General features: G+C 40.3%; 3 protein-coding genes and 1 non-coding gene across 5 annotated transcripts in view; 2 read left to right on the top strand and 2 right to left on the bottom strand.

Moving 5' to 3' along the window:
• Positions 1-21,597, top strand: part of LOC132795002 (uncharacterized) — a 106,447-nt gene extending 84,850 nt beyond the window's left edge. For both annotated transcript variants that reach the window (XM_060805386.1, XM_060805387.1), the window contains exons 2-6: positions 9,189-10,342; positions 12,730-12,966; positions 15,003-15,849; positions 15,914-16,671; positions 17,656-21,597. In XM_060805386.1, coding sequence (XP_060661369.1) covers positions 9,189-10,342; positions 12,730-12,966; positions 15,003-15,849; positions 15,914-16,671; positions 17,656-20,010 — 5,351 coding nt within the window. In that variant the 3' untranslated portion in view covers positions 20,011-21,597. The remainder of the gene's footprint in view (positions 1-9,188; positions 10,343-12,729; positions 12,967-15,002; positions 15,850-15,913; positions 16,672-17,655) is intronic.
• LOC132795003 (VID27-like protein) lies at positions 12,985-13,908 on the bottom strand. The gene has a single exon (XM_060805388.1). The coding sequence runs from the start codon at positions 13,726-13,728 to the stop codon at positions 13,072-13,074; it is 657 nt and encodes a 218-aa protein (XP_060661371.1). The 5' UTR covers positions 13,729-13,908; the 3' UTR covers positions 12,985-13,071.
• Positions 21,598-21,917: 320 nt separating the features above from the next.
• On the top strand, positions 21,918-23,937 carry LOC132796847 (polyglutamylase complex subunit TTLL1). Its single transcript, XM_060808168.1, has 4 exons — positions 21,918-22,458; positions 22,549-23,128; positions 23,183-23,523; positions 23,642-23,937. Exons 1-4 carry the CDS (start codon positions 22,100-22,102, stop codon positions 23,925-23,927), a joined length of 1,566 nt encoding a protein of 521 aa, XP_060664151.1. The 5' UTR covers positions 21,918-22,099; the 3' UTR covers positions 23,928-23,937.
• A 1,810-nt stretch (positions 23,938-25,747) lies between these two features.
• Positions 25,748-25,820, bottom strand: Trnam-cau (transfer RNA methionine (anticodon CAU)). The gene has a single exon. It is a non-coding gene; the product is annotated as a tRNA-Met (tRNA).
• Between the last annotated feature and the right edge of the window lie 1,251 nt (positions 25,821-27,071).

Genomic DNA, 27,071 nt, shown 5'->3' on the forward strand with positions numbered 1-27,071 from the left:
TTTATCTGTGATCTTACAACTTAAATGCAGTATTATAACAGGTAAGAAAACTAAAGTTACAAAAGAGTGCAATATTATTCATAAAGTGTACCAAAACAAATTTGAACTAAAGACCATATTTGATATATCGATAAAGTACTACATTCGAAATATACCAAATATAGCCTTTGTTAGTACTTTGTGGTATATTAATTTGGTATATTTTAAGAATAATATCGCACTGTTTTGCTTTTATTCAAAATAAATAGCGAGTAACTCACAGTAGAGAACATTCGACTGTAGTTTTCTTGTTTTTTTGCTTATTATATAAATTACAGAGTATCTGTGACCTTACAACTTAAAATACAGTATCATAAAATACTAAAAACAAAAAAAAATTAAATGATTAATCAATTTGCAGTCTCCAAATTGGCTGCAACTTGATTTCGAATTGTCAGTTTTAATTTGCAATTAATAAAATCAATCAGTTCGCAGTTGAAATGCAAATTTTATTTAATGAGCGCGTTGTATATATTGAGTTTCAAAATGTTAAAACTTGCTGGCGCTTTTAATTGAATTGGCATAAAATAAAACTTTAAATTACATTAAGTGAGCTGCGTTTGGATTAATTGTGTGCCAAGAAATGTTCGACTTATATTGCAAACACTTTGCGATATTATAGTTTGGCATTATTTGATGACGAATGGCTTTGTGCGTGTCAAAGTTTTTTCTGTTCGCAATTAATTAATGAACTCTCTCAGCCCTAGCTGTAAAGAAAGACTAATCTCAAGCAAAATACGCACAGCTCAACTCTCAAATCGAATTGAATTGAATTGAAATTATTGAACATATTGGGAAAGCTGTCGCGTTTGCTTTGAGCACATTGTACACATCCTGTGTTGTCTTTAAGGGGTTAGGAGGAAACCGTGGACGAGTGGGGGGTGTCAGCAAATATTAATTTAAGAGAGGCAACGCTCACAAAGGCTTGTCAAAGGCAGCAGCTATTGTGGCAATGCCATTGCCACCGGCTGTCGCAGTTCGAAGCCTTTTCAAGTCCTCGTGAAGTCCTCCTCATCCTCATCGTCATCCTCATCGTCATCTCGTGGGCGTTGACACTTTGCAATGTTGCACGCTACTTCCTCCCCCCTCACCCCTCCCCCTACCAGGCTGTGGCCAATGCAGCTGCCCTAAGCTCAAGTTTTGTTGTTGAGATTTCAGCTCGTTCGTCGCTTCGTCATTTGGACAGTCCAGGGAGCGGGGAAGCGGAGAAGGAAGAAGGGAGGGAGGGAGGGAGGTAGGCGAGTCAGGCCACTTGACGTCGCCGCATTGTTTGCAGCTCAGCGACCGCTAAAAATAGTCAAAGGCAGTGGCATGTGGCATGTGGCACATTCAAGAGCCCACATTCGCATTCATCCATCCATCTGAGCAGCGAGGCAAAGGCAAAAGCAAAAGCAAAGGCATCGCATCGCCTCGACTCTCTATCAACTGCGCTTCCTTCTCCTTCTCCTTCGCTGCTTGTGTTTTTGTTTTTCAGCAAATGCCTTAAAATAGGTAAAAAAGCAAAAAAGAGCCAACACTCTCTTCTATACTACACTCTTATCTTTAGCTGCTGTTGCACCTCCGATTGTGGCAACAACTGTCTATGCCAGCGTCAAGTGGACACAAGTTGGCAGTTGCAATTGACTGAACCTGAGGCTGAGCCTGAGGCTGAGAGGGTCGCCGCAGCTGTTCTCTCTAACATTTCGTTGCCACATATGCACACACACACACACGAGGCAAGTTGCATGCAACGCAAACAGTTTAATTTGATTCTGACATTTTCACACGCCCAGATGCCCAGGTACCAATCACAGTCCACAGCTAAATAATTCATGTGGGACACACGTTGCAACTGGCAAGTGGCAACTGGCAAGTGGCATGTAGCAGCTAACGGTTGCCTGCTGGCTGTTGACTGTAAACTAGTCCACAACCCAACTCAACACAACACAACTCAACTCAACTCTCAACTCATTGTTTATGATTTGCTAATTAAGCCCTATTCAACGTGCGAAAGTTAACGTGGCAGGTGGCAAGTGGCAAGTGGCAAGCGGCAAGGTCGTCTTCTGACAGTTGTTGACTGCTTTTGTTAATCCCACGCGTTTGCCCGGTCAAATTCAATGCGGGCAACTGTCTCTTATCGCACATTGCGCATACGTCACGTTGCCCCTCGACAGTTGCAAAATAATAAATACGCAGCAAAATGTGAAACTTTTCATGTTAAATCTACGGCCAGATGCCAATAAGCAGGCCAAGTTATTAAGTCAACTCGAGAGGAATAAGCAACAATAATGCTCAAGTCAAAACGTAAATACGCCATAAAGAAAATAATAAAAGAGAAGAAATACGTTAACTGATAAGTATATACATATTAAAAAAATAAATCAAAATGCGTAAACAAAGCAGAATACAGCTGACAATAATAACTAATATATTAATAAAAAACTTTAAAATATAAATTTTAAAAAAAGTATTTGATAGAATGAAAAGCAAATAGTTGAAGAATATATCAAGTATTATAATAAATGAAAAGGTTTTAAAAAAAATGGTCTGCCTCAAAATAATAACCAACAGTACTTATAAAAAAAAACCCCAAAAATAAATATAGAATAAAAAGGGAAAATTTGAAAAATAGAATACATACTATAATAAATCGAAATGGATTAAACAGAGAAACTAATGTCTAAAATATTATTAACTTATAGTTAACTATAAGAGTATATTATCCCAAAAATTGCCAGACAAAGTCGAATGAATATAGCTAGAAATATTTTTTCGATCGCCTTTGTTCTCTGGCTCATCATTTGGCTATTTGCTCATCATTCGCACAGATTATTTACCATTTGCTCTAATTGCAGACATTTCATTCATTCATTTTGTACCCTTTTTGAGCCAAATTCATTTCGGTTGTTGTCGATGATTTAACCCAATTTCGAATATTTGATTCAACGCCTCTGCCTTCGCTTTTGACTGCTACATTTTTGTGTCAGTTTGTTGTTGTTGTGTGTGTGTGTGTGTTGCCAATTGCCAAACAATTTGCAATTTTATGAACGCAGCAGCAGTCGTAAAATTGAACAAGTTTATCACTTTTTTTCTTTTTTTTTCTTTTGGCACAGCTGAAGCAGCTCCATCGTCGGCATTTCTAATTTCCTCAACACCTACTTCTAATGCCATTAATTATTGCAACTGGCACAGATTTTTCCCTCAGTTCACTCGCTGCACATTAGTTTGACATACGTACATATCTAGAGAGCGGATTATTTATGCGATAAAGATCTGCAGAAGTTTGCAATTGAAGAATAATTATTTCTCGTATAAATTTTGTATAGAAATTCCAGCGTTTTCCTTTGGCTTTTCTGTTTCTGTGTCTTGTAATTATGTGAGTGGATGGGATATTTTATAGAGAGCTTCCTGGACAGAAGCAGCAGCAGCAGCAACAGCAGCAGCTTCTTCTTCTTTGGCCCCCACAGGAAAACATAAGTCGGGTCGGGTCGGGTTGCGTGTGTGATTTACATTATAATAATTAGTTTATGGCAAAAGACACGCGTTGCTTGCTTTTGGCCTGGTCTCTGGTCTCTAGGTTCAGTCTGAAGCATCGCATCGTCATCAAAATTGCAAATAGAAAGCAATTTCCACTTATTATAGACACGTGGTGGTGGTGTTTGTGTTTGTTGCTGGTGTTTGGGCTCGGTGTTTGGATTAAGAACACACGCGCGTATCCATAAAGCATCCATCCTCATCTCATCGTATATCGACCATCGTCATCCTCATCGTCATCATCGTGCTCTCTAAGCTGTTTTTCTTTTTCGGGGCGGCGGCTGCGTAATGAGCTCCATTTTAACCAGGCCAAACCAAGCTGAAAGCTGAAAGTTAAGCACCCACTCTTCCTCCCCCTCCCATCCTTCCCCATCCCGCGGCAAAACTTGCTTCTTGCGGTTAACTGAGTGAATGAGCTTTGCCTTAAAGTGCATGTGCGCTGCGTGCTTCTCAATTTCAGTTCAGTTCAGCTCAGTTCAGTTCAGACACATCGCACACGAAATTACTTTGCAACTCGTGCCAGCAAATGCGGCAAGTGGCGGCCTCATTAGACCGCATGCTGCACGAAGCGCAGCAGGTGACTTTCGCCCAAAAAAAAAAAGACCAAACACAGACAACAACTTACATAGATTGTCATTGGCATTGCCAATGGCGCTGGCTGGCTGACAAACAATTTATAAAACACGCGACAAGCTGCGGCCAAAAGTTTCAATTCGAGCAACAGCCAAACTGCCAGACTGCAAGTTGAGCCATTCAAATCTGTTAAAAGTCAATTGAATTGGCTACATTTTAGTGGCCACTTGTAGCTGTCTTTTCAATTAGCAAGCTTTGACTTCTGCACAGTTAAAAAAGTTGCTTTCAATGTGTAATTGTTGCCTGTGCTTAAATGTGATTGCTAATTAGATAAGATATTAAGCCATTCGATTGATAGTTGATGATTTGATAGTGGTAAGTTTGCAATAATCCTCAAGACACTCTTGCCTCTCAGTGTATGAAGTGCTGATTAGGTATCTATTTAGTATTTTGTGGCAATATTATTAGCTAGAAATTAAAATGAAATTCATTTACATATTGTTGATCTTTAATTTAATTTGCATTCAATTTAATTTTGCAATATTTACCTAAAGAAAGTAAACTTAAAGTATTTCCATATTTGTTTTGTAATTCTGTTTCATAAATAGTGCATTAATAATGCATGTTTGAATTTGTTTTGTTATGTATTTATTTAACATTCTGTTCAAACATTATTGGCTTGACATTAGAGTTAAATTCCTTTACATTGAATTTTACTTCAACTCATTCACATTATATTTAATTTTGCAAATATTTGCCTCAAGAATATCTTAAAGTAACTTGAGATATTTTCATATTTGCTTTGTAATTCCGTTTAATACGATTTGCAGTTATTTCTTGTGTTATTATAATATGCAATTTGCGCCCACGCATTGTGTAATATGTCTGCTTTCATTCTGTTTTGTTTTTGTTGACGACAATGCTGAAAGCATAACAAAAGTAAAAAGTATAATTCTTGGAATTTGACGCTGCTTTTTACAGCATTTGAATGTGATATTTTTTGAGTTGATTCTCTTGTCTTGTCGTGGGCCGCTTCATATAGTACGAGTACAATAATATTTTATTGTAATTTATATAATTGAAGTTTAGTGCACGAGTCATTAGCATGTTTATTTTTCAGCTGCAGTCGCTGAGCCGCTGCCTGCAGTCGAAGTCTGCTTTAATGAGCCTCATTAATCATGACTAGAAATTACCAATCGAGCCAAAAACTAATGAATGACTGAATGTCTCTAACTCTGACTCGCTGACTGACATTTTGACTGGGTTTGTTATGCAAATGTTGCGTTTTGTTTCACGTTTTACGTTTTTGTCATACCACCTCCGCGATTCACATGGCGTATGATTAATTTTTATATGATTTCTGTGCAAATCGCTGACGACGACGCATTATGCAAAAAGGAGTGGAGGGGAGTGGTTGTTGCTGTGTGCCTGGATTGCTGCAAATCGCAATCGCGTGCCAGGAGAGTTGAGTTTGAGTTTGAGTTTTTCGATCATAATTAATGTGCTATCGTCGAGGCCATAAAACGCTGCGTATACGTAATAATGTGTGCATGAAATATTGCACAATATCCACTAGCCACTTGTGGCTCGGTTTTTCTTTCTTTATTTTTTTTGTTTTCCTTTTGCAGAATGCAGTTCAAAAAGCACTGCTCTGTGTGTGTGTGTGTGTAAGTGTGTGTGTTGGCGGCCATGAGTCTGCCAATGAAACCCAAAGCGGTGCAACTATGAATGCACTCACATTACACACACTCAATTCTCATTTGCACTCATGCAGCTAACTCTTTTTGTGCAGTTCGCCGAGGCGTCGACTCGTCGACTTTGCTTGCTGCTCTTGGCCAAGGGCGGTCAACACAGAACACAGAAAACAGAACAGAACACATACCGAACACGTGTGTGTGTGTGTGTGAGTGTGCCATGTAATGCGCATTCGACACACTGGGCGTATACGCAATGCCAAGCCTTAGGCCATTTTGCTGGCTCTGCTAATTGACAGGCGCATTAGTGATCGTCCCATTTCAGCAGTTTACCAATATATGTATGTGCATCAGCACACTTGTAATATATGAGGTTCGCTTAAAAGATGCAAAGTGGTAAAGTGGTACAGGAAGTTGGTCCTATTTCATAATCTACTAACTTGAATGAGTTGTTTTTCCTCGCATCCTCGCAATTAAAAATGTTAAAATGTTCTCATTGTTCTATGCACTTTACAGCATCAAACGATACTTGTCCAAAAAAAAGTGTTCCACAATTTATTAATTCCACTCAAAGCATTTAATTGAATACTCTAAGTGTCATTGTAATTGAACTTAACATAAATGATGCGTTTAATTGAAATCACTTAATCGCATTCAAAGATGAACAAAATAATTAAGTTGTAAAAAGAATTGTTTGCCATTTAATTCTTAAAGAGGGCTTAATAATATTATAATTATTATTATTATTATTATTATTATTATTATTATTATTATTATTATTATTATTATTATTATTATTATTATTATTATTATTATTATTATTATTATTATTATTATTATTATTATTATTATTATTATTATTATTATTATTATTATTATTATTATTATTTATTGTTTTACCATACATATAGTAATAAAGAATGAAATGAAATAAATAAGTAGCTTTATTGAGGTAAAGAGACACACCAATAATTCTGTGTTATCACATAATTACTTTAATTGTTGCATATTAATTGAAATGTGCGCATAATTGCCAAGAGTTATCCAATAGCCAGCTCGCTCGTTAGCAATGTATTTCGAATAAATATTGTACTTTTGCCTGAGTTTAGTGTGTTCTACTAAATGTATGTACATATATTTGCATGTTTTAACCCAGTTGTTGCCTGGCGAGCTTATTAACGCAACTCAACTCAAAGCATGGTTTAACTTAATCAAAATGTGTGCATAAATAAATACATATATGTTTTTGTATATATACATATGTGTATATATAGTATATATGTATGAGATACGAGATATTCTCGCAGATAAGCAAACAAATTTGGCGAAAAGACGCACAAACTTTGTCATTAGTACAAAGTGGCGTAAGTCCTTCGCTGTCGATCGCTCCATGATGATCGACTACAACATACGCTGTAAATAGATATTCTCAATTAAAACTCTAATTTACATGTGCAACACGTGTGTGGCAAGCGAGTATACCCATTGGCAACCTTTTGCTTAGATGCTTTCAATATACGCCATATGCACAAAAAAAGAAAGAACCAAAAAAAGTTACACAAACTCAATTTTGTAAAAACGGATTCATGCTCTAAGTGCGTGTGGGGAAAGGGCACTGTACCCTTAACACACACATACACACACACATGCACACATATGTATACACTAATACACACACACGCATTCCCACATGCTGGCAATATATTGTAAGATGCCTTGAAATTGGCAAATATTTGTCTGCCGGCATTTCGTTGCTTCTGTGTCGCCTCTTAGGCCTCTTTTTTCCTCTCCTACTCTACTCTCTCTTCTTTCTTCTCTCCCTCCCACTCTCCGTCACTCTCTTTGTTATTCCCTGTTGCTTTCAATGTAAAAGATTGTACTATGAAAATCAGGCCACGCCCAAGCAAAGGGCAGTGTCCAAGCAACAGTAATAAGTTCGACCTCGTTTCTGCGGCAAACTCGACTTTGTTATACCCTGCAACTGTATATATTGCTAAAGCACTATATGAGAACATACAACATGTCAAAACCAGCTCAAATAATATCATTATTGTTAGGCCAATAATCAAGTTGATAAGACAAGTTGATAAGACAAATTAGAATTTTTCACTTCTCAAAATTTCTATTCATATTATTCTTATAAAATATTCTAATTACATTCTTATATTAACTGTTTTGAAGACAGTATTCGTCGAGCATATACAAAATTGTATATTTGAATTACTTTTCTTTTACAACACATTCAAGAAAATGTTCATTTTTATACCGAAAATTAATATTTTGATCTTTTAACTTTGCAACTCTCCAACTCAAAGTCGTCTACTTGCCATTCGATTAGATATTTGTAAGATATATATGATATTAATTAATTGTATTGCTGCAAATACAAAATTCAATGCAACTTGAGGGTACAAAATAAATACAAGTCAAAGCAACTGAAGCCTTCAGGCTAGGTTTTAATTTAATAACTCTGATTTTAACAAAGCAAATGTCAAAAGAAAAAAGTAATTTGCATAAGTTTAAAATTAACTTGCTATATTAAGAGAACACATCAAAGATTTGCTGTATCTTTTTTTTGTATTTATAAATCTATGATTTTGTAGTACTGCCTGCTGACCACTTAATGGTAATACCCCATTTACAGCATTGCGTTGGCCGGGTGTAATAACCGCAGCAGCAGCAGCAACAGCGGCAGCATTTAAATCGCAGTTATCGCAAAATTTGCCACATGATTAATTACGACCACGTGAATTGGCACGAAACTCAGCATCAATTGTTGTCCCGATTGTCGCTGTCGGTTGCTGTTGTTGGTTGTTGGTTGTCGGTTGTTTCTGTTACTGTTATTGCTTGATACGGGTGTTGTTTGCTTGTGGCATGACAAATGCTGTCAGTGCCGAGAGGCAAATGCAAAGTTGCTAATGTGTGGGAGTTGTTGCTGTCTGCTGCCTATTGGTAACTGGCTGCTGCTGTTGCTGTTGCTCTTGCCTGTGGCCATGGCCACTAGAAAACAACCCACACACACATACACATACACACACACACACAGACAGAGACAATGAAACACAGCTATCGCCGGCGCTAACGAGTTGCGCGGGCAATTCGCGACAGTTCTTGCCAAGAACTTTGATTTGTTTCAGCCAATTTGGTGCGGCGCAGATTGTCGGTCTCTTGGCTTTGATGCCCACGCATGCCACACACACAAGTTGCTGTTGCTGTTGCACATGGCCATGGCCAGTCACTTAAAGTTGTAGTAATCCACAATTGCCGCCAAATACATTTTGCGAGCACTTTTGCTATCGTCATCATCATCATCATCGCATTGCGCAGTAAACTAATCTTGAAAAATTGCCTCTTCTCTATATATTTCAGATGAACACAAATTAAACTCTGGCTCATGGGAGGATACTTTGGCCGAACAGGAAGAACAGCAGCAGCAGCAACAGTTGCAGCCACATCAACAACAGCAACAACATCACAATCATCAACAGATACAGACATCCTCGTTTATAACTGCGCCGCTAGCTCAGGGCAGCAATAAGGCGAGTGTGACCACAGCTCAATTGCATAGCGCATTTAGTCGTCGCATAGCCGAACAGCAGCAGCAGCAGCAGCAACAACAGCAGCAGCAACAGCTGAGGCAGCCCAAGGCGGCGGTCTACCAGATTGGCCAGCAGGCAGACAGCGCCACAATTGCCGGCGGAAGCTTCAGCGCCAACGGTGGCCAGGCTGCCACTGTTGGTGTTGGTGTTGGTGTCGGTGTCGTTGGCAGCAGCGCGAGCAGCAGCAGCGAGCGGGACACAAAATCGCCAGGACGTGAAAGGCGCAACGAGCAGCAGCAGCAGCAGCAGCATCAGCAACAGCAATTAGCAACCACATCACACAATAACAGCAACAACCACTCCGACGAGGAGGTATTGACCGAAGAGGAGCAGACAAGCAGCAGCGTGAGTTCGTTAAGTGCCGGCAATCAACGCAATTCGCAATTGCGTTCCACCTTCAACAAGGCCAAGCAGCATTTGTCCTTTGACAAATGGCGCACGGCTGCCACATCCCAGTCCCAGTCACAGTCACACTCCCAAACCCAAACCCAATCGCATTCGCAATCGCAGTCACAATCCCAATCACAGTGCGACAGTAACATGATTATGCGACGGGCCAGCGCCTGCACGATGCCCAGCTCGGGTTCATCGGCGCAACGCGAAGATATCACAACACCAGGTGAATCGCCTGGCGGTCGACTCTCTCGATGGTTCTCCATACGACGCGGCTCCTCGCATCAGTACGATGTCGGTGGACGCGATGGTCGCCAGTCGTCGGGCTCCAGTTTCGATTTGCCCGATGCCGCCGCCGCTGCCACAAAAGCCACAGCAGCAGCAACAGCAGCAGCAGCATCATCGTCAGCAACAACAGCAGCAGCCACAAATGCCACGGGCCACAGTGGCGGCAACACGTTGCTGGATGCCAGCTCGCCACAAAAGCTGGCAAATTTGGGAGCCAGCAAAATGATGCCCGGTGTGCCAGAGGTGAATACTTAAACAAATAGACTATGAGAACTTTATTTCGATTATATTATTATACCAAGAAATATGGTATATTGACAGCACAGTAATCAGCTTAGTACTGTAAGCAGAGGACAGCAGTTTAAGTTGGAAGATCCAAAATTGATTGAAGCAAACTAGTAAAAATCGTAGTATATTCAAAATGGGTTATCATTATACAAAAAAATATGGTATATTGGCAGCACAATAAACAGCAGGATAGCAATTAAACTTGTGAGATTCAAGATGTATTGAAACAATCTAGTAAAAATTGTATATTATAAAACGGTATATTAATATACCAAGAAATATGGTATATTGGCAGCACAGTAAACATCATGACAGCAATTAAAGGTGGGATATCCCAAATTTATTGAAACAATCTAGTAAAAATATATATATTAAAAATGGTATATTATTATACCAACAATTGTAGTATACTGACAGTACTGTAAGCTGAGGACAGCATGTTTCAGTTGGAAGATCCAAAATTTATTGAAACAAACTAGTAAAAATCGTATATTGAAAATTTTTATATTATTATACCAAGAAATATGGTATATTGACAGCACAGTAAAGAGCAGGACAGCAGTTAAAGTTGGCAGATGACAAATGTATTTAAACAAGCTAGTAAAAGTCGTTCATTTAAATTTTTATATTTTTCAACAATTTATACCAAACTTTTAAAATATGTATTATACACATTTTAAAATATGTATTTTTTGTTATCATAAAAATTCATCCTTATAAATAACTGCAAAATATGTCGAGGTCTAATTATTATTTGTATTACCATATACCGCATAGCATACAGCAGACCAATAAATGGTATATTAATATACCATTACATTTATATACTTAGCAAAACAATATAACAGGTCGGCTGATAAGTCCCCGGTCTAACAAAGAAAAACACATTTTTTTGTCAAAATTCGTTTTTATTATTCAACATAGTTCCCTTCAAGAGCGATACAACGATTATAACGACCTTCTAATTTTTTGATACCATTTTGGTAGTACTCCTTCGAATTGCCTCAAAATAGGCCTCAGTTTCGGCGATCACCTCTTCATTGCAGCCAAATTTTTTCCCTGCGAGCATCCTTTTGAGGTCTGAGAACAAGAAAAAGTCGCTGGGGGCCAGATCTGGAGAATACGGTGGGTGGGGAAGCAATTCGAAGTCCAATTCATGAATTTTTGCCATCGTTCTCAATGACTTGTGGCACGGTGGTTTTTGGTCAAATGTGAGCTCGCGCGGCACCCATTTTGCACAGAGCTTCCGCATATCCAAATGTTGATGAATGATATGACCAACACGTTCCTTTGATATCTTTAAGGTCTCTGCTATCTCAATCAACTTTATTTTACGGACATTCAAAATCATTTTGTGGATTTTTTTGATGTTTTCGACGGTAACCACCTCTTTCGCGCGTCCACTGCGTTCACCGTCCTCCGTGCTCATTTCACCACGCTTGAATTTTGCATACCAATCAATTATTGTTGATTTCCCTAAGGGAGACTACGGGAACTTATTATCAAGCCAAGTTTTCGCTTCCACTGTATTTTTTCCCTTCAGAAAACAGTATTTTATCAAAACACGAAATTCCTTTTTTTCCATTTTTTTCACAATAACAAAAGTTGCTTCACAAAAGACGCTCTATCTCACAAACTAATTGACTGACAGACGTCAAATTTTGACACGAATCATTTGAAAGTTAGTACTATATAAAAATAATATGAATTCAATACTAACGACGCCATCTATGTGTCAGACCGAGGACTTATCAGCCAACCTGTTACTGTGGCGTTTAGAATTCGATGTATTTACAACAAAATTTCTACTTATCATCAAATAGCGATGGCATTTGAAGCCAATTGAACAATTTGAAATTTGTTAGAATGAAAAATGCAGAGAGAATACTGCAGTTTGTTGTTCAATTATTATTTTAAATATATGAAGTAAATAATACAATTTTGTAGTCTTGGCTTAGCCAAAATTAAAAAGCATTTTCAAGCATCAAAAGAAAGAGCTTTCAGCCAAGCTTGTGTAGCACTAAAGAATTTTCAAATGATTGGCAATTCGGTCATTTCAAATGTCATTTCAAATTGTTCCTTAATTTCCTTATTCGCTTGGAATTATTATAAGATTAAGTAATCCTTTAGATTATTAGTGCAACATTTATAATTTGAAAATTCTTAGAGCTCATTTGAAGAGGGGTGTTCAAATGCTAAGCAAACAGTTAAAACGTGCCAACTCAAGAATTTGGGTGGCCTCAGCTTAGAGATCTGAGATGTGAAAACAGACGAACCAAACCGAACCGAACCGGAGGTATAATACCCGGCGTATACTTAACATTTGCGTCTTACATTTGCAGTACGAAGACGACGCCAGCTCGGAGGCGGGCAGCCATCGCTACGACATGGATCTGATGCTGCCGCCGGGCAGTCGAGCAAACGGCACCGCACGGAACGCACACAGTCGATTGATAGTCCCAATGTTGCCACCAGCGCCGCCGGGATTGTCGCAGCAGCAGCTGAAGCGGCGACACATTGTGGCCGCCATCGTGCACAGCGAGAACTCGTATGTGGCCACACTGCAACGTCTAGTCAATGTGAGTTTTTTTTTTGCCTGTTTAACACGAAATTTATATTCTACACTATATACACACATAGAAATAAGCACAAGTTTTTGGTTTATGTTTTGAGTGGGACTCTCGTTAGTCTTCGTCTGCTTCGGTTGCCAAGTTGCCAATTTGCAGTGTTAGCTGAAAGTTGAGACTCATCTTGGGCACCACAAAGTGGCAGACTTTGTGCAGTTGCTCTGGCGGCAACTTCGGCGTGTCCGTCAGCGTTGTCTGTGACAAATCCTCATGATCAGCTTCATCTTCATCTTCATCCTCGTCATTTTGGCGCGCCTCCTCCTCCTCCTCCTCCGCCTGCTCTTCCTCCTCCGCGGGCAACTCTTGCAACAGCTGCTGCTCTGGCTGCAGCAACACATCCACTTCGAGTGGCAGCAACATGTACAGCTCACCAGTTGCCTCATCGCGTTGCAAGAGTCCCAGTTGCTGCTCCTCCTCTGCTTCGATTAAATTGATCTCATCCATCGGCTCCTTCATCCACTTGTCCGTTAGCTCATCTTCCTCCATCTGCTCCACGTTGACAGTGCTCACATCGTGCACACATTCGCATTCCGACTGTGGCAATCGGAAGTTATACAAACCCGGTGCATTGAGCTTGATGTAGCCAAACTTTTCATTCGATTGCAGAAATAGGTCCGCCTTGCTGAATGTGTCCGTCACCAGGCACACTTTGTCCGCATCCAATTCCATAATTTTATCCTCAACGGAATTCGCACCAAGCAATTTGTTATCCATCTTTTAATATTTATTGTATTTATATAAATATATAATATATTTCTTATTTATTTCGGTTTAGTTTCTTTGGTTTTTTTAGTTTTTTGCTCCAAAATCTCAAGTCTGAATAATTGCAAAAATAGTTATATACTGCTTCAATATCGTAGAAAATTACGCTTACATAATTTTCGTTTTGGGAAATGGCAGTCAAAAAAAATAAACTAAATTCATGACATCCTTAAGTAGTTAGTTTCTCCATACATTGCTCTCAATAATCACCTTTAGACTTGGCTTAAGTAATAATACATATTTTACACTAACTACTTTTTCTTTGCACAACTTTAAACTAAAAGTTTACTACTTGTAATCATCGTAGTTATGAAACTTTTCCTTCTCATTTTGTACTTAATATTGAATTGATTTAAAGCTATGGTCATGGATTAAATTTAATATAGTGTAAACCACCAAATAAATCACTTTTTAATGAATACTTTACTTACAATCCAGTATGCGATATTAATTAGACTTTTTTAACTTAAAAAGTATAAAATTTGTATTTATCGTGTGTGATTTTTAAAACAAAAAGTAACGAATTAATATTCAAAATTTTAATAAAATTGTTAACATTCGGTATTTAAGATTGTACATTTAAAATTAATAAAAAAGAAATATAAATATAAATATAATATACAAATATCGAATTAAGATAATAATCATTAGTTGTCGCACATATGAGTACAACAAATAATTTGCGATGTTATTTTTTGCATGTTTAACTTAAACATTTGTTAATGAATGATTGTGCTTAATCTATGGCCATGGCAAGATTTGCAAAGCATTTCACGAACTCAGCTTAAATCGCAACTCTATTTGTAATAAGCAGCGACTAATTGAAACTCTCATGTGAACTCATTTGTTGTTTTCTTCTTTACATGCCATCCAATTCCCACGTCATATGCCGCCACTCTCCGTCATAACAAACTCCACACACACACACACACACTACTAACAAAACACACACTATAAAAATTGTATCAAACACTCGAACACTCACACTCGCATTCACATGAATCATTTGACAATCATTTAACACTAAATAAGTAGTTGCAAAATTAGTTAAAAAACCAAAACCAAAACCAAACCAAACCAAAAATAATAACCCAACCCAGCATTCGAATGGCGATCACAGATGGGTCAACCTTTTTTTGGTAAACTAGAATTGATTTAATTGAATAATTTAATGGAATTTAATTTACTCACTTTTCAACTGATTTGCATTCTCTTCCCTTTCTTAGGATTACAAAAAACCACTCGAAGAGTGCAGCCCACCAGTGTTGAATCCTGTGAAGATCGCCACACTCTTCCATTGCTTGCCGGACATTCTGCACTCGCATAAATTGTTTCGCATCTCGTTAGCCGAATGCGTACGCAACTGGGATCGCGACGAGAAGATCGGCGATTGTTTTGTCAGCGCCTTTGGCAAACCCCAATTGCTAGAGATCTACTCCGGGTTCATTAACAACTTCTCCGCTGCCATGGAGCTGGCCAAAATGGAGGAGAAACGCAAATCGGCCTTGGCGGATTTCTTTAAAGTGAAACAGATCAGCGCCCACGATCGTTTGTCGTTCTTCGGGCTGATGGTGAAGCCGGTGCAACGTTTTCCCCAATTCATACTCTTTCTGCAGGATCTGCTGAAGTACACGCCGCAAGGACATCACGATCGCATGTCCCTGCAGTTGGCGCTGTCGCAGCTCGAGCTGCTCGCCGAACTGTTGAATGAGAGCAAACGCGAAGCGGAACAGTATCAGGCCTTCAAGGAGATGCTTGGCCACATCAGCGGCACCTTCAACACACGTTATCTGAACAGCGTCAGCGACAACAGCGGCAATCGAGCGCGTTATCTGCTACGCGAGGATAATGTCACGCACATGGAGTTCAATCAGGCTGGTTTCATTGTCAAGTGCAAGCAGCGGCGACTGCTGCTGCTCAACGATAAAGTGATCTGTGTCTCAGTGGCGCCAAAACAGTCGCATGACTTTGGTGCCACCGAGAAGCTGACCTTCAAGTGGATGTTTCCCGTCAACGATGTCGAGATCGTGGACAACACAACATCGGCAACGCTGTCGCGAGTGCTAACAGCAGGTGAGCAACCTTATTGAATATACCATAATATTGTAGTACTCTAATATTATATCTTCCTTTTCAGGTCTGAATCGCGGCGGCAGTCTCAAGTCGAATGGCAGCAGCGGCAATCCCAGCGCTGGCTATGCAAATGCAACGCTCTCCGGCTATGGCCAGGCTGCTGGCATCGCTGGCGATGCGCACAGTTCACCGGCAGCACAGCTCACGAATGGAGCGGACAATTTGTGCAACGAGATGAGCACGCTGATGTACGACTATGAGGTGATCTCGCGCATACACGATCTGGTTGGCAGCCTCAAGGGCAGCTACAAGGAGCTCAACTCAAATACGACACGCAATGTCCTGAACACCATTCAGGGCTCGATACAGCGCAAGGATGAGGAAATGGTCTGGGTTGATTCGTGTTGTCTGCAGCTCATCGGGCGCCACAAATCGGGCAAAGAGGAGACCTTCACATTCCAAACGCAAACGCCCAATGTGAAAAAGGAATGGATCACCGAGCTGCGTTTGGCCCAATTGGCACTCGATCCGAACAATTCGCCAGCGTGGGAACGTTCACAGCACAGTCATCAGCAGTCCGCACATCATCAGCAGTCGACGTATCCGCATCATTCGCATCATCATCATCAGCAGTCCACGTATCAGCATCCGCATCATTCGCAGCATTCGCATGCGAGTGGCCAGCAACAATTGTCGCCCAGTCAACAGCCATCGACGTACGAGCAACAGCAGCTGCAGGAGGCTGTGCAGCAGAAGCAGTCGCGTAAAATGCCGCTCTTTGTCAAGGCGATGCCCGTCTATCGATCACAGCATCAAACGGAGGTAAGTGGAGCCTAAAATATATGCATTATACTTTCGACAAATGCACAGCCAACTATTAGACAAGAATCAAATGCAATTAACTGCAATGTACAGCTAAACTAAATAATGTCCATCTTGATTTCAAATGGATTCGATGATAACAGTGACAATGGTTATGGCAATATTTGTGGCACAGCTTAACAGCTGTTGTGCGTTTATATGACATTATTACTCAACACTGTTGTGCATTAAACTGTCATTAATAATGAATTGATTGTTTACAATTAAAACTAACTAATATTTTGGGATCCAATTTGATGTTAAGTGCGCAATAGACCTTGATAGTCACGAATGATAGCAGTATTTTTGTTAGCCGATTAATTGGCACAATTTAACAACTATTTTGCGTTTAGCTGCCACTATCAGTAAATCAAAATTAGATCGTTTACAAGCAGTTGTGCATTTAAATGCTATTTTTTTTATTGTAAACATACAATCGTATGCCTTACAAAGTGGCATTTATCCGAAATATGGAATTATATGCAAAAATATTGCAATTATCACGAATATGCCCTTATCGAAATATGCCATAATCCGAAATGTGCACTTAAATGCCATTATTTGCCTGAAATGTGCCAAATCCGAAATTTGCTCTTAAATGCAATGAGGTTAAATGCAATTATCATGACTGTGCCACTTTCGAAATATGCAACAATCCGAATTGTGCCATTAAATGCAATGTTACATACAATTTGTCGCAACTATCTTGGCTGCGCAACTTTTGAAATGTGCCAAATCCGAAATGTGCACTTAAATGCAATGCGGTTAAATGCAATTATCTTGGCTGCGCAACTTTCGAAATACAACAATCCGAATTGTGCCATTAAATGCAATGTTACACACAATTTATCGCAATAATCTTGGCTTTGCAACTATCGACATTAAACTGTAATCAGGAATTAACCAAAACTCCACAAATGCTAATGGTAAAACTCCCTTTTGCAGGTTCGCTGTGGCTGCTATTACAGCATCGCCAATGACACCAAGCAGAGTGGGAACGCGCGACGTCGCCACAAGCAGCTCAACTACCTGTGGATGTGCAGCAGCGACGGCACCTCGTCGCACATCACCGTGCTCGCCCAACATCCCCAGCAGGCGGGCAACTTACGGGAAGCGGGCGCCTTCGATTTGGTGGAGACCCAAGTGTCAGCGTTGGAGTTTGTCAAGGGTTTGGATCAGTGTCGCACACGCGAAGAGCACAGCAGTCTGCTCGGTGATTTGGTCTGGCTGGGCACCGATAGTCGCAAACTCCTCGTCTACTCTGCCCGCAATCCCGAGCAGGAGGAGCAACTGGGCAGCTGGTCGGTGCCGGGCGCAGTGCAGCGCATACTCTATCACTTTGATGCCGTCTATGTGGCACTCTCGAATGCCATGGTGTTGATCTATCGCCGTGCCCACGACGGTGTCTGGCAGCTGCGCGATCCGCAGCAGGTGGCGCTGGGCGACACCGGATTGCCGGTGCCCAGTCTGTTGCCCATCAACATGAACATCTATGCGTCGTGCGGCAATCGAGTGTATGTGCTGAATGCCCTCAATGGGGAATTGCAGCGCAGCTTCGAGGTGCAACACGGCGCCAGTCAACAGGTCAATTTGATGGCACACTCGGGCATCGGACTGTGGATATCGCTGAAGAACTCGACGATGTTGTGTCTGTATCACACCGAAACGTTTAAGCATCTGCAGGACATCAACATTGCGTCGAGTGTGCTGCGACACGATGCGAAGAAGGAGCAGCCGCTGAACAACAGCTCGATCTATGTGACGGCACTGATGGCCTGCAAGGGACTGCTGTGGGTCGGCACAAATGTGGGCATTGCGGTGACCATTCCACTGCCCCGGCTCGAGGGTGTGCCCATCATCAGTGGCGGCATCAATATGTCGTGTCACGCGCACTTTGGTCCCATCACCTTCCTTTTGCCGTTGATCCCCAAGGTGTATCCCTCCTACAAGCCAACAACAGCGAACACAAGCAGCAGCAGCAACAGTAGCACGACCAACAACAACGCCACTACAACTACAACAACTACGACTGTGGTGGCTGTGCCCAGCATGGGTGATGATCTGCAGCTGCCCGCCATCGATGCGGATCCCAAGAAGCTGTCCGAATCGGATCTCGACGAGAGCAGCGTCATCTTGCGTCGCGATCTCCGCAAAGAGGAATCCCTCTCGACCCCTGGCAGTGTGTCCACAACGCCTGTGGATGTGGCACTGATTGCCTCGCTGCCACACTCAGCCACATGTTCGCCACGCAGCTCCAAGCTGGACAAACAGCATTCGCTCGATCAAAGTTTCACGGCAAAGATACGCGCATCGTTGGCCAACTCGCCAGCGTTTCATCGCAAGCGTCTGGGCGCAGCAGCTGGTGCTGGTGCTGGTGGAGGCAACGATGCCGGTTGTCGCATGTCAAAGACCCTGCCACGTGGCCTGGGTGCAGCAGCCGCTGGCGGCGCCACCGGATTGCATGCGACGGCGAGCAGCTTGTCGCAGCATGGCGAGCACGGCTATTGCGATGTCTATGGCCTGTACGGCAAGCTGATCTTTGTGAAGGAGGACTACGATGCCGAGGAGGGCACCCAGGGCAATCTCATGGACATGATGTACGAGGGCATGCGTCGCTCCGATCCCGAATTGGCCGCCATTCCTGGCAAAGTGTGCACCCTCGATCGTCGGCTGCGCATGAAGGCGTCGCGTCCGCGTTCCCTCGACCTGTCCAACTGGTCGGTGGACTCGAAGTCATCCAGTCTGTACACCTCGTCTGGCAGTGAAGAGAGCGTGGGCATTCGACTGTTTGGCGGACGCTCGGTGTCACGCAACAGCAGCAGTGCCAGCCACAAGACATCGGGCACTGGCAGCGATCTGGGCAATATTTCCGAGAACGGACTCATGACCACCGCCGACATCCATCAGCAGCAGCAACAGCAACAACAGCAGCAGCAACAACACAGCACACCCAAGTCGGAGGATGGCTTCAAGCTGCTGCAGTCGGAGAAGCAAGCGGCCCCGGCAGCTGTGGCAACGTTGAAGCGCAAACAGAAACAGAACTCGAAGCAGCAGCAGCAACAAAGCGCCGACGGACCGCGCACAGTGATCACACTGATGGGCGGACGTGGCTATTGGCGCCATGTGTGGTACAACAGCAACGCCAGTTCGCCGGGTCACAAGGGCGGATCAGGTGCGGGCGGCGGCGGCAGTGGCGGAAATGCGGCCACAGCGGGCAGCGGTGGCGCCTCGGGCAGCTGTTCGCCGTTGACGGCCAACTCGAACGATGCGCACATTGTGGTGTGGGAGAAGAAATTATAATCGCAGGAGTTGGTGTGCTGTTGCACCCTACAGCAGCATCCACATCAGCATCATCCGCCGCTCACGGATCTCTGGCGACGCGTCGGAGGAGGCGGGGACCAGCAGCGACGTGGACGCGTGCGTTTTCGTGGCACGTTCACGCAGCGGGAACGCGATCGTAGCGCAGGATTGAGTGGAGCAGGAGGAGGCGGAGGAGGTGCTGGAAGCGGTGGCGGAGGCGGTGGCATGTTGAGTGTCAGCTTAAAGCGGCTGACGAAGCTGAAGCGAGGCGGCAGCCTCAAGGAGTTCTAGAAGTGGCCAAATGTAAATAAATATCTTTCTCAACGTGTCTAGATAATTAAGCTAACCATACGATATATGTTACATCTATACATACATATGTCTACATCTATATGCACTACTCTTCATCTTTTGATAAATCGAATATATACACACACAAACACACATATATACCATATATATATATATACTTGTATGTATACCTGTAGCCGATCTTTGAACGAACAAAGAACTGCGCCTTATTTAAACATTATCTTTTTTTTTGTCGCTTAAAAAACCCTAGATTTAAGAAGTGTTTTTTTTTTCTATCAATAAAATAACTACATAATAATAATTATAATCAGTAATACTACATATACATCTATATATAAATATGAAAATATCCAAATATGCATCTTCTTCGAGTAGAACAGAGAGAGAGAGAAAACGATGGAGAAAGATCGAAAGAGAGAGAGAGAGAGAGAGAGAGAGCGAACGAAAGCGAAAGTGGCAAAGCCCAGCTACAAAATGATGTTGTATGTACGAGTACAATAAGTATTAGTTTAATAACATATTATTACATTACATTATTACTATATATGTATGTATATGTATATGTGTGTATGTACATCATATATATGTATATGGTAAAACATACGTGTATGGATTTGGCACAGTTTTAGCGTTTAGGCATCATCTTTTTGCTGCACTTGATTTTCGTTGTTTTCTTGCGATTTTTCATAATAAGGGAAAAGCTCACACTTTTCCCCTTAATACTTAAATGTTCGATGTGTACTATATATATGTATATGAATAATACGCTAATGCTATCCATACTACTTCGTATGTCTGTCTGTGTGTTCTCTCTTCATTATATCGATGCACAACAAACAAACATCATCAGAAATTTATTAAATTAATGTCTAAAAACATAGATATGCACACACATACACACACGTACACACACAGAGCGTTACATACACTTACACATATAGCAAATTATTTACAAAATAATTAACCAAGTTTTTTGATACGTTTGATAGAAGAGCATAATGAAATTATGTAATTTTTTTCGCATACGTGTGCATTTTATACACACGATACATACTTTTGCATAATTAAAGCATACACGCATACATAAATATTTATCTATATGTCTATACACACACCTACACACACTCACAAGCATACACACTTTAACAGAGCTCATTCAGTGCAATTGTTGCATCGATAAACAACAAACAAACACGCAAATTACATTTTCTGTGGATCAAGAAAACATTGTATGTATTACAAAAAATATAAAACAAAAACTCAATAAAAATAATATTTAAAAATAAACCAACTGCTTTCTAATGTACATCGAATATTTCAAGAGTGAATCATTTTGAAGAGTTCTTCAATTGTAAGTATTATCGAAAATAGGTTTATTTATTTATATATAAGGAAATTTAATAATATTCATTCGTATTCATTCCTTTAATTTTTTCTTGTAAAATTTGCAATCAAATGATGTAATTTTTATATTTTCTCGAAATTTCTGAAATAGTTTTTTTCTTTTCTAGAAAATAGTCTTCTACAAATATACGAAATTTGTTAATCTCTTAAATCCCTAAGCTTCTTTGATTCTCTTGTAATTTTCAACAACTCTGTTCACCTGTCATTCAAAATTTATTGTAAATTTTAATATTGTTAAGTCAACAATCAATAGATACTACACATAGTTAAGACACATGCTCCATCTAGAAGTAAATAGCATAAATTCTCAGTGAATTGGACCAGCCCATCAACGAAATTCCAAATTGTATTGTATATAGCTCAGAGAGTTGTTATGATGAAAGCTCGCCTGCAGAAGTCAAAGAAGAGTAGTAACATAAGCCATCCAAGCAACTGTTGCATCGATATCAACAGAGATGCGTCTATCAACAGCAGCAGCGCCAGCAGCAAATCGAAGCTGCCGTTACAGATATTTGGATTGGTCTCAAAGGATCGTCCGTGGCCGCGCAAGGAGCGCAATTGTGTATTCTATAGCACGGACTGCGACAAGACGGCGTTGATCAACAACTTCCAGAAACGTGGATGGCAAAAGGTGCCCGCATTCGATGGTGAATGGAATCTGTATTGGGCCTGCTCACAGAATTGTCGCTACATCTTTGGCGTCGATCATCCATATCGCATGCGTTCGGATCAGTGAGTAATTTGTTGTCTGACAACTGATTTGTGTTGCGAGGATAAACTGATTGATTGAATCATCATAATCATAACTTTTCTCCATCACAGAATGATCAATCATTTTCCAAATTCAATGGAGCTATCGCGTAAGGATCTGTTGGTGAAGAACATAAAACGTTATCGCAAGGATCTGGAGCGCAAAGGCGATGCATTGGCCGAAACGATGCCCATGCACACGAAATTGGGAGTTGGCGGCACTCGGTATATGCATTTGGATATAATACCCATGACATTTGTGCTGCCCTCCGATTACAATTTGTTTGTGGAGCAATTCCACAAGAATCCGGCAAGCACATGGATCGTCAAGCCATCGGATAAGTCACAAGGCATTGGCATCTATTTGATCAACAAACTGTCGAAGCTTAAGAGATTTGCATACGAGGCACGCACCTTTTATCCACACTTCCATCGCGATACCTGTGTCATCTCCAAGTATATCGATAATCCCCTGCTCATTGGTGGCAAGAAATTCGATCTACGACTTTATGTGCTGGTCACCACATTCAATCCGATCAAGGCGTATCTGTACAACGAGGGATTCTGTCGCTTCTGTACCCAGAGATACGATCAAACCGAAATCGATAATGTGTTCATGCATCTCACCAACGTGAGCATACAGAAGAATAACGTAAGTATTCGAGCTTCGATCTTATCGATCTTATTGTATTTTGCGGCCTTGTAGAAAGAATATAATACCATACACGGTGGCAAGTGGTCGATGCAGAATCTCTGTCTCTATTTGGACAGCATACGAGGAGAAGGAGTTTGGGAGAAACTTTATCGTCGCATCAAGGAGACGATACGACACTCCTTGGATGCTGTGGCTCCTGTGATGGCCAATGATCGGCATTGCTTTGAGGTCTATGGCTATGACATTATTATCGACAACAATTTGAAGCCTTGGCTCATCGAGATCAACACTTCGCCATCGATACAATCGACGACAAAAAACGATTGCACACTGAAAACGCGACTCATTGACAATGTGCTCGATGTCGTTATACCGCCCAGTGGAATGCCAGAGTAAGAAAGAGATACTTATGTAGCACATTATCGCAATAGTTTATCAAATATCTACTCAAAATGAATATTATGATTTTCCAACTTATAACTCTTCCTTCCTACATTTCCTTAACAACAGCGAACGCTGGTCCAAAACACCCAGCAAGGAGTCCTTGAAGAATTTCACCCTTCTGACACCTGTTGTGCTGCCCAAGTCACGAACCAAAGTGCCGACAACAGTTGACACTTTACCAACAACGAAGAAGTCAATGTGCCATCAAAGGAAGGCCAAGAGTCTGATGAAGTGTTTAGTGGGCGCCTCAATGCCAACGCCGATGTTAACAAAGAAGATGGCCAAGAAATCAAAAACGTTAGCAAAACGCTGTACTACAAATGTCTCGTTATCGAAACGCATGTCGAAATAAAACAGAACTTAACAGATTAATTAATTAATATAATTTATTGCAATATACAAATATGGCCACAATTTCAAAAGTCATATGTTAAACGACGCACAATAGTGAGGACTATTATCCAGTCAAAGTTTATCCCAATCGTCCTTACGATTCTCTAGCTATTCTTTACCCCGCGGACTGAAAAATTACAAATGTTGCATCCATAGATAATCCCATATTTTTTTGATGCCAATCGATAGAGTTCGTCCTTGCGATCCTAGCAATACAAGTCCGTTGATAATCCGGCAGGATACGGACGAGATATAGCTTGTTTTCGAAAAACTTCTCTAATCACACCCTCAAAGTATGCTATAAAAATGAATTTTTCAACGTCAATTTCAATGTTGAAAATAACCGTTGTTTTTTCGCGATATCTCAGCCAAATCCTGAAGGATTTTGCCAGGACTTGTCTTTTTGTAATCAGGATTACTAGTCCTATCGATTGGCATTTAAGGATTTTAAGGATGTTACAAAAAAATGTTCTTGAAAAGTTTTCAAGGGGTTGGCATAGGAAAATGGCTAAAATTTTCAAAATTCCGCTGTATCTTGGTTATTTGAAGGACGATCGGGATGTCCTTTGGTACAAGGATATATCTAATAAAAAGAACCCGATTGGCATTTTCAAAAGGACGAATATCCTGCCAGGACTCGAGATAAAATGAATATTTTTTATACAGAAAATAAGCTATAACTTTGAAAGGTCCTTGCGTATCCTGGAAAGTGATATGTCAAACGGTGTGTATTAATAAGGCCTATCGACTGACCAAAGGACATTCCAATAGTATTAGTGGTTCTCGAGTTATCCTGGAATTCGCAATTTCGGCACATTTTCCTTGACTTTCGGCACTGAAAAATTACAAGTATTGGATCCTTAGATGACCTCATATTTTGTTCATGCCGATTGATAAGGAAGGTCCTTGCGATCCTAGCAATACAAGTCCGTTGATAATCCGGCAGGATATGGCCGATAAATACACAATTTTCTAAATTCCACTTCTAGTTTCAGAACTGCACTCTTAAGTATGCTACATTATTGTTATCTTCCGAAACTCAACATTTTAAATGGTAGCCCTAAAAGTATGCAATACATTTCGTTGCTGCTAAAAGCTCGGTATTTAATTTCAAAGCTGACCCTAAAAGTATGCAGAACATATGTTGCTTACAAAATTGATTTATTAGTGAAAAAAGTATGCAACTTAATATTTAGTTTTCAAAACTCCCTTTATTAAGCTGGCGGTAAAAGTATGCTACATTAAAATTTAACGCGTAGTGATTTTCTGCATTTCTGCTTGCTGCTGACTTTTGTTCGCCTAGTATTTCGCCCGCTTAATTGGTAATTTTAGCAATTCGCACCAGCTCAAACCGACCAACCACAAAAAGCAACAACTGGTTAACTACTTGATCTACAACATGAACAATTATGTAGCATACTCTTAAAGTCAACTGATTAAGCATAATTAATTGAAATGCTACATTTTTGTTCGCAGCTTACAAACACTACTGCATACTTTTATGGTCAACTAAATAAGATAAGAAACATTTGTTGCTTAATCTATTATTAAAATTTAAATGCACTTCCTCGCTCTCTGCCTTGAAACAAGAAATATATGCATACTCTTATTATCAGCAAAGAAATAAGCTTCGGCAAATAATTATTAGAATCTGCACGCTCTATTCAACTGTATAGGAAATTTAAAAATGCCAATGAATTGTGATTATAACTAAAATTAACTCAATTAAATGTATTAATCTATTTATGTAAATAAAAAAGTAAATTTAAAAAATTTACATGCCCCGGGTGAGGCTCGAACTCACGACCTTAAGATTATGAGACTTACGCGCTGCCTACTGCGCCACCGAGGCCCTGTGAATGCGGCCAGCAAAATAAGGAATAAAAGCTTACTTTGTTTAAATAGAATTAAAAGCGTCAGGAAAAGAATTTCCTTTATATTTATCAAGGTGCATTGCAGATTCAAACATTTGAATTAGTATTTATAGCAATTTATTATTTGTACTATCTGTATTTCCATTTGTAGGATATTTATTGCATTAAAATATATACAAAGTTCAAGGTATTTATAGTATTTATAGCAAATTATTATTTGTACTATCTGTATATATACAAAATAAGCAAAGTTTAGGGCTAATGGGTATATACACTATTTATATATTTAAACATAAAGAGGACAACTCCAGCACATTATTATATTATTAATATATTATACAGTAAATACAATCTTGTGAATTACTTTCATAACGCTGCAGTCAGTATACAAATTAGATTAACAATTGCAAGTAGGCATACATATGTTCTCTCTCTCTCTCTCTCCTTCCTCTCACTTCTATTTCCTCTCCTTGCAATAGGAAAACTGTTCTTGCTTAGCTGATAACCCAATGGCATTGAACAGCATTGAATTTGCACATTTGCAAGTGTTACATTATAGAACTAGTCTAATAAAATCAAACAAAGAAAATGCGATGAAGTGATATGTCAAAATTGAAAACATGTAAGCATCATTATCAAGTTTCATTGATTTATTAAATTGATTAACTCACATTGTTCGCTCATGATAGCTTTGATTATAAATTTCTCGTGATATTCACGTGCACTTCGATTGAGTCACGAGCTCCTCCATCCCGAGACAATCATGGGGTCTAAACTCGACGTATTGATGATCAGCAAACCAATTGAGGAATCACTTGACCACCAGGCCCCCAAAGTTATTGCGATGAGTACAAAACTTGCAATACCCTGTGTGCTATAAATCTGCATAATATAAATTCGAGTTTGTACCGCATACTTACAATTTTGAGATTCACGTTGATTCATTTCGGCATTTTAATGATGTTAACATGCAGCTCAAAATTTGCATAAACAATTTGTATGTTTGCTCACACGATCAAATCATATTATGGTTAGTTACTGAGTATGTTGAGAGCGTGTGCGCTGGACAGAAGAAAATCCGGGAATGTCGTCGCTGCCTTCTTCTTCTTCTTCTTCTCCTTTTGGTCGAAACGACGTCATCACTCAATCAATTAGTTGGCCAGTTAGTCAATCACTCTGTCAAACAGTTAGTTAATTTCCTTTTTAGCCCATTGCCAAACGTTGCAGTC

Source organism: Drosophila nasuta, chromosome X (genome assembly GCF_023558535.2).
Source record: "Drosophila nasuta strain 15112-1781.00 chromosome X, ASM2355853v1, whole genome shotgun sequence".
In the NCBI taxonomy this organism is placed as follows: domain Eukaryota; kingdom Metazoa; phylum Arthropoda; class Insecta; order Diptera; family Drosophilidae; genus Drosophila; species Drosophila nasuta.

Coding starts and splice junctions, on each gene's coding strand:
- LOC132795003 (XM_060805388.1), bottom strand. CDS start 13,728: ATGGATAACAAATTGCTTGGTGCGAATTCCGTTGAGGATAAAATTATG.
- LOC132796847 (XM_060808168.1), top strand. CDS start 22,100: ATGATGAAAGCTCGCCTGCAGAAGTCAAAGAAGAGTAGTAACATAAGC. Junction 22,459..22,548: donor TATCGCATGCGTTCGGATCA/GTGAGTAATTTG, acceptor TCTCCATCACAG/AATGATCAATCATTTTCCAA. Junction 23,524..23,641: donor CCGCCCAGTGGAATGCCAGA/GTAAGAAAGAGA, acceptor CCTTAACAACAG/CGAACGCTGGTCCAAAACAC.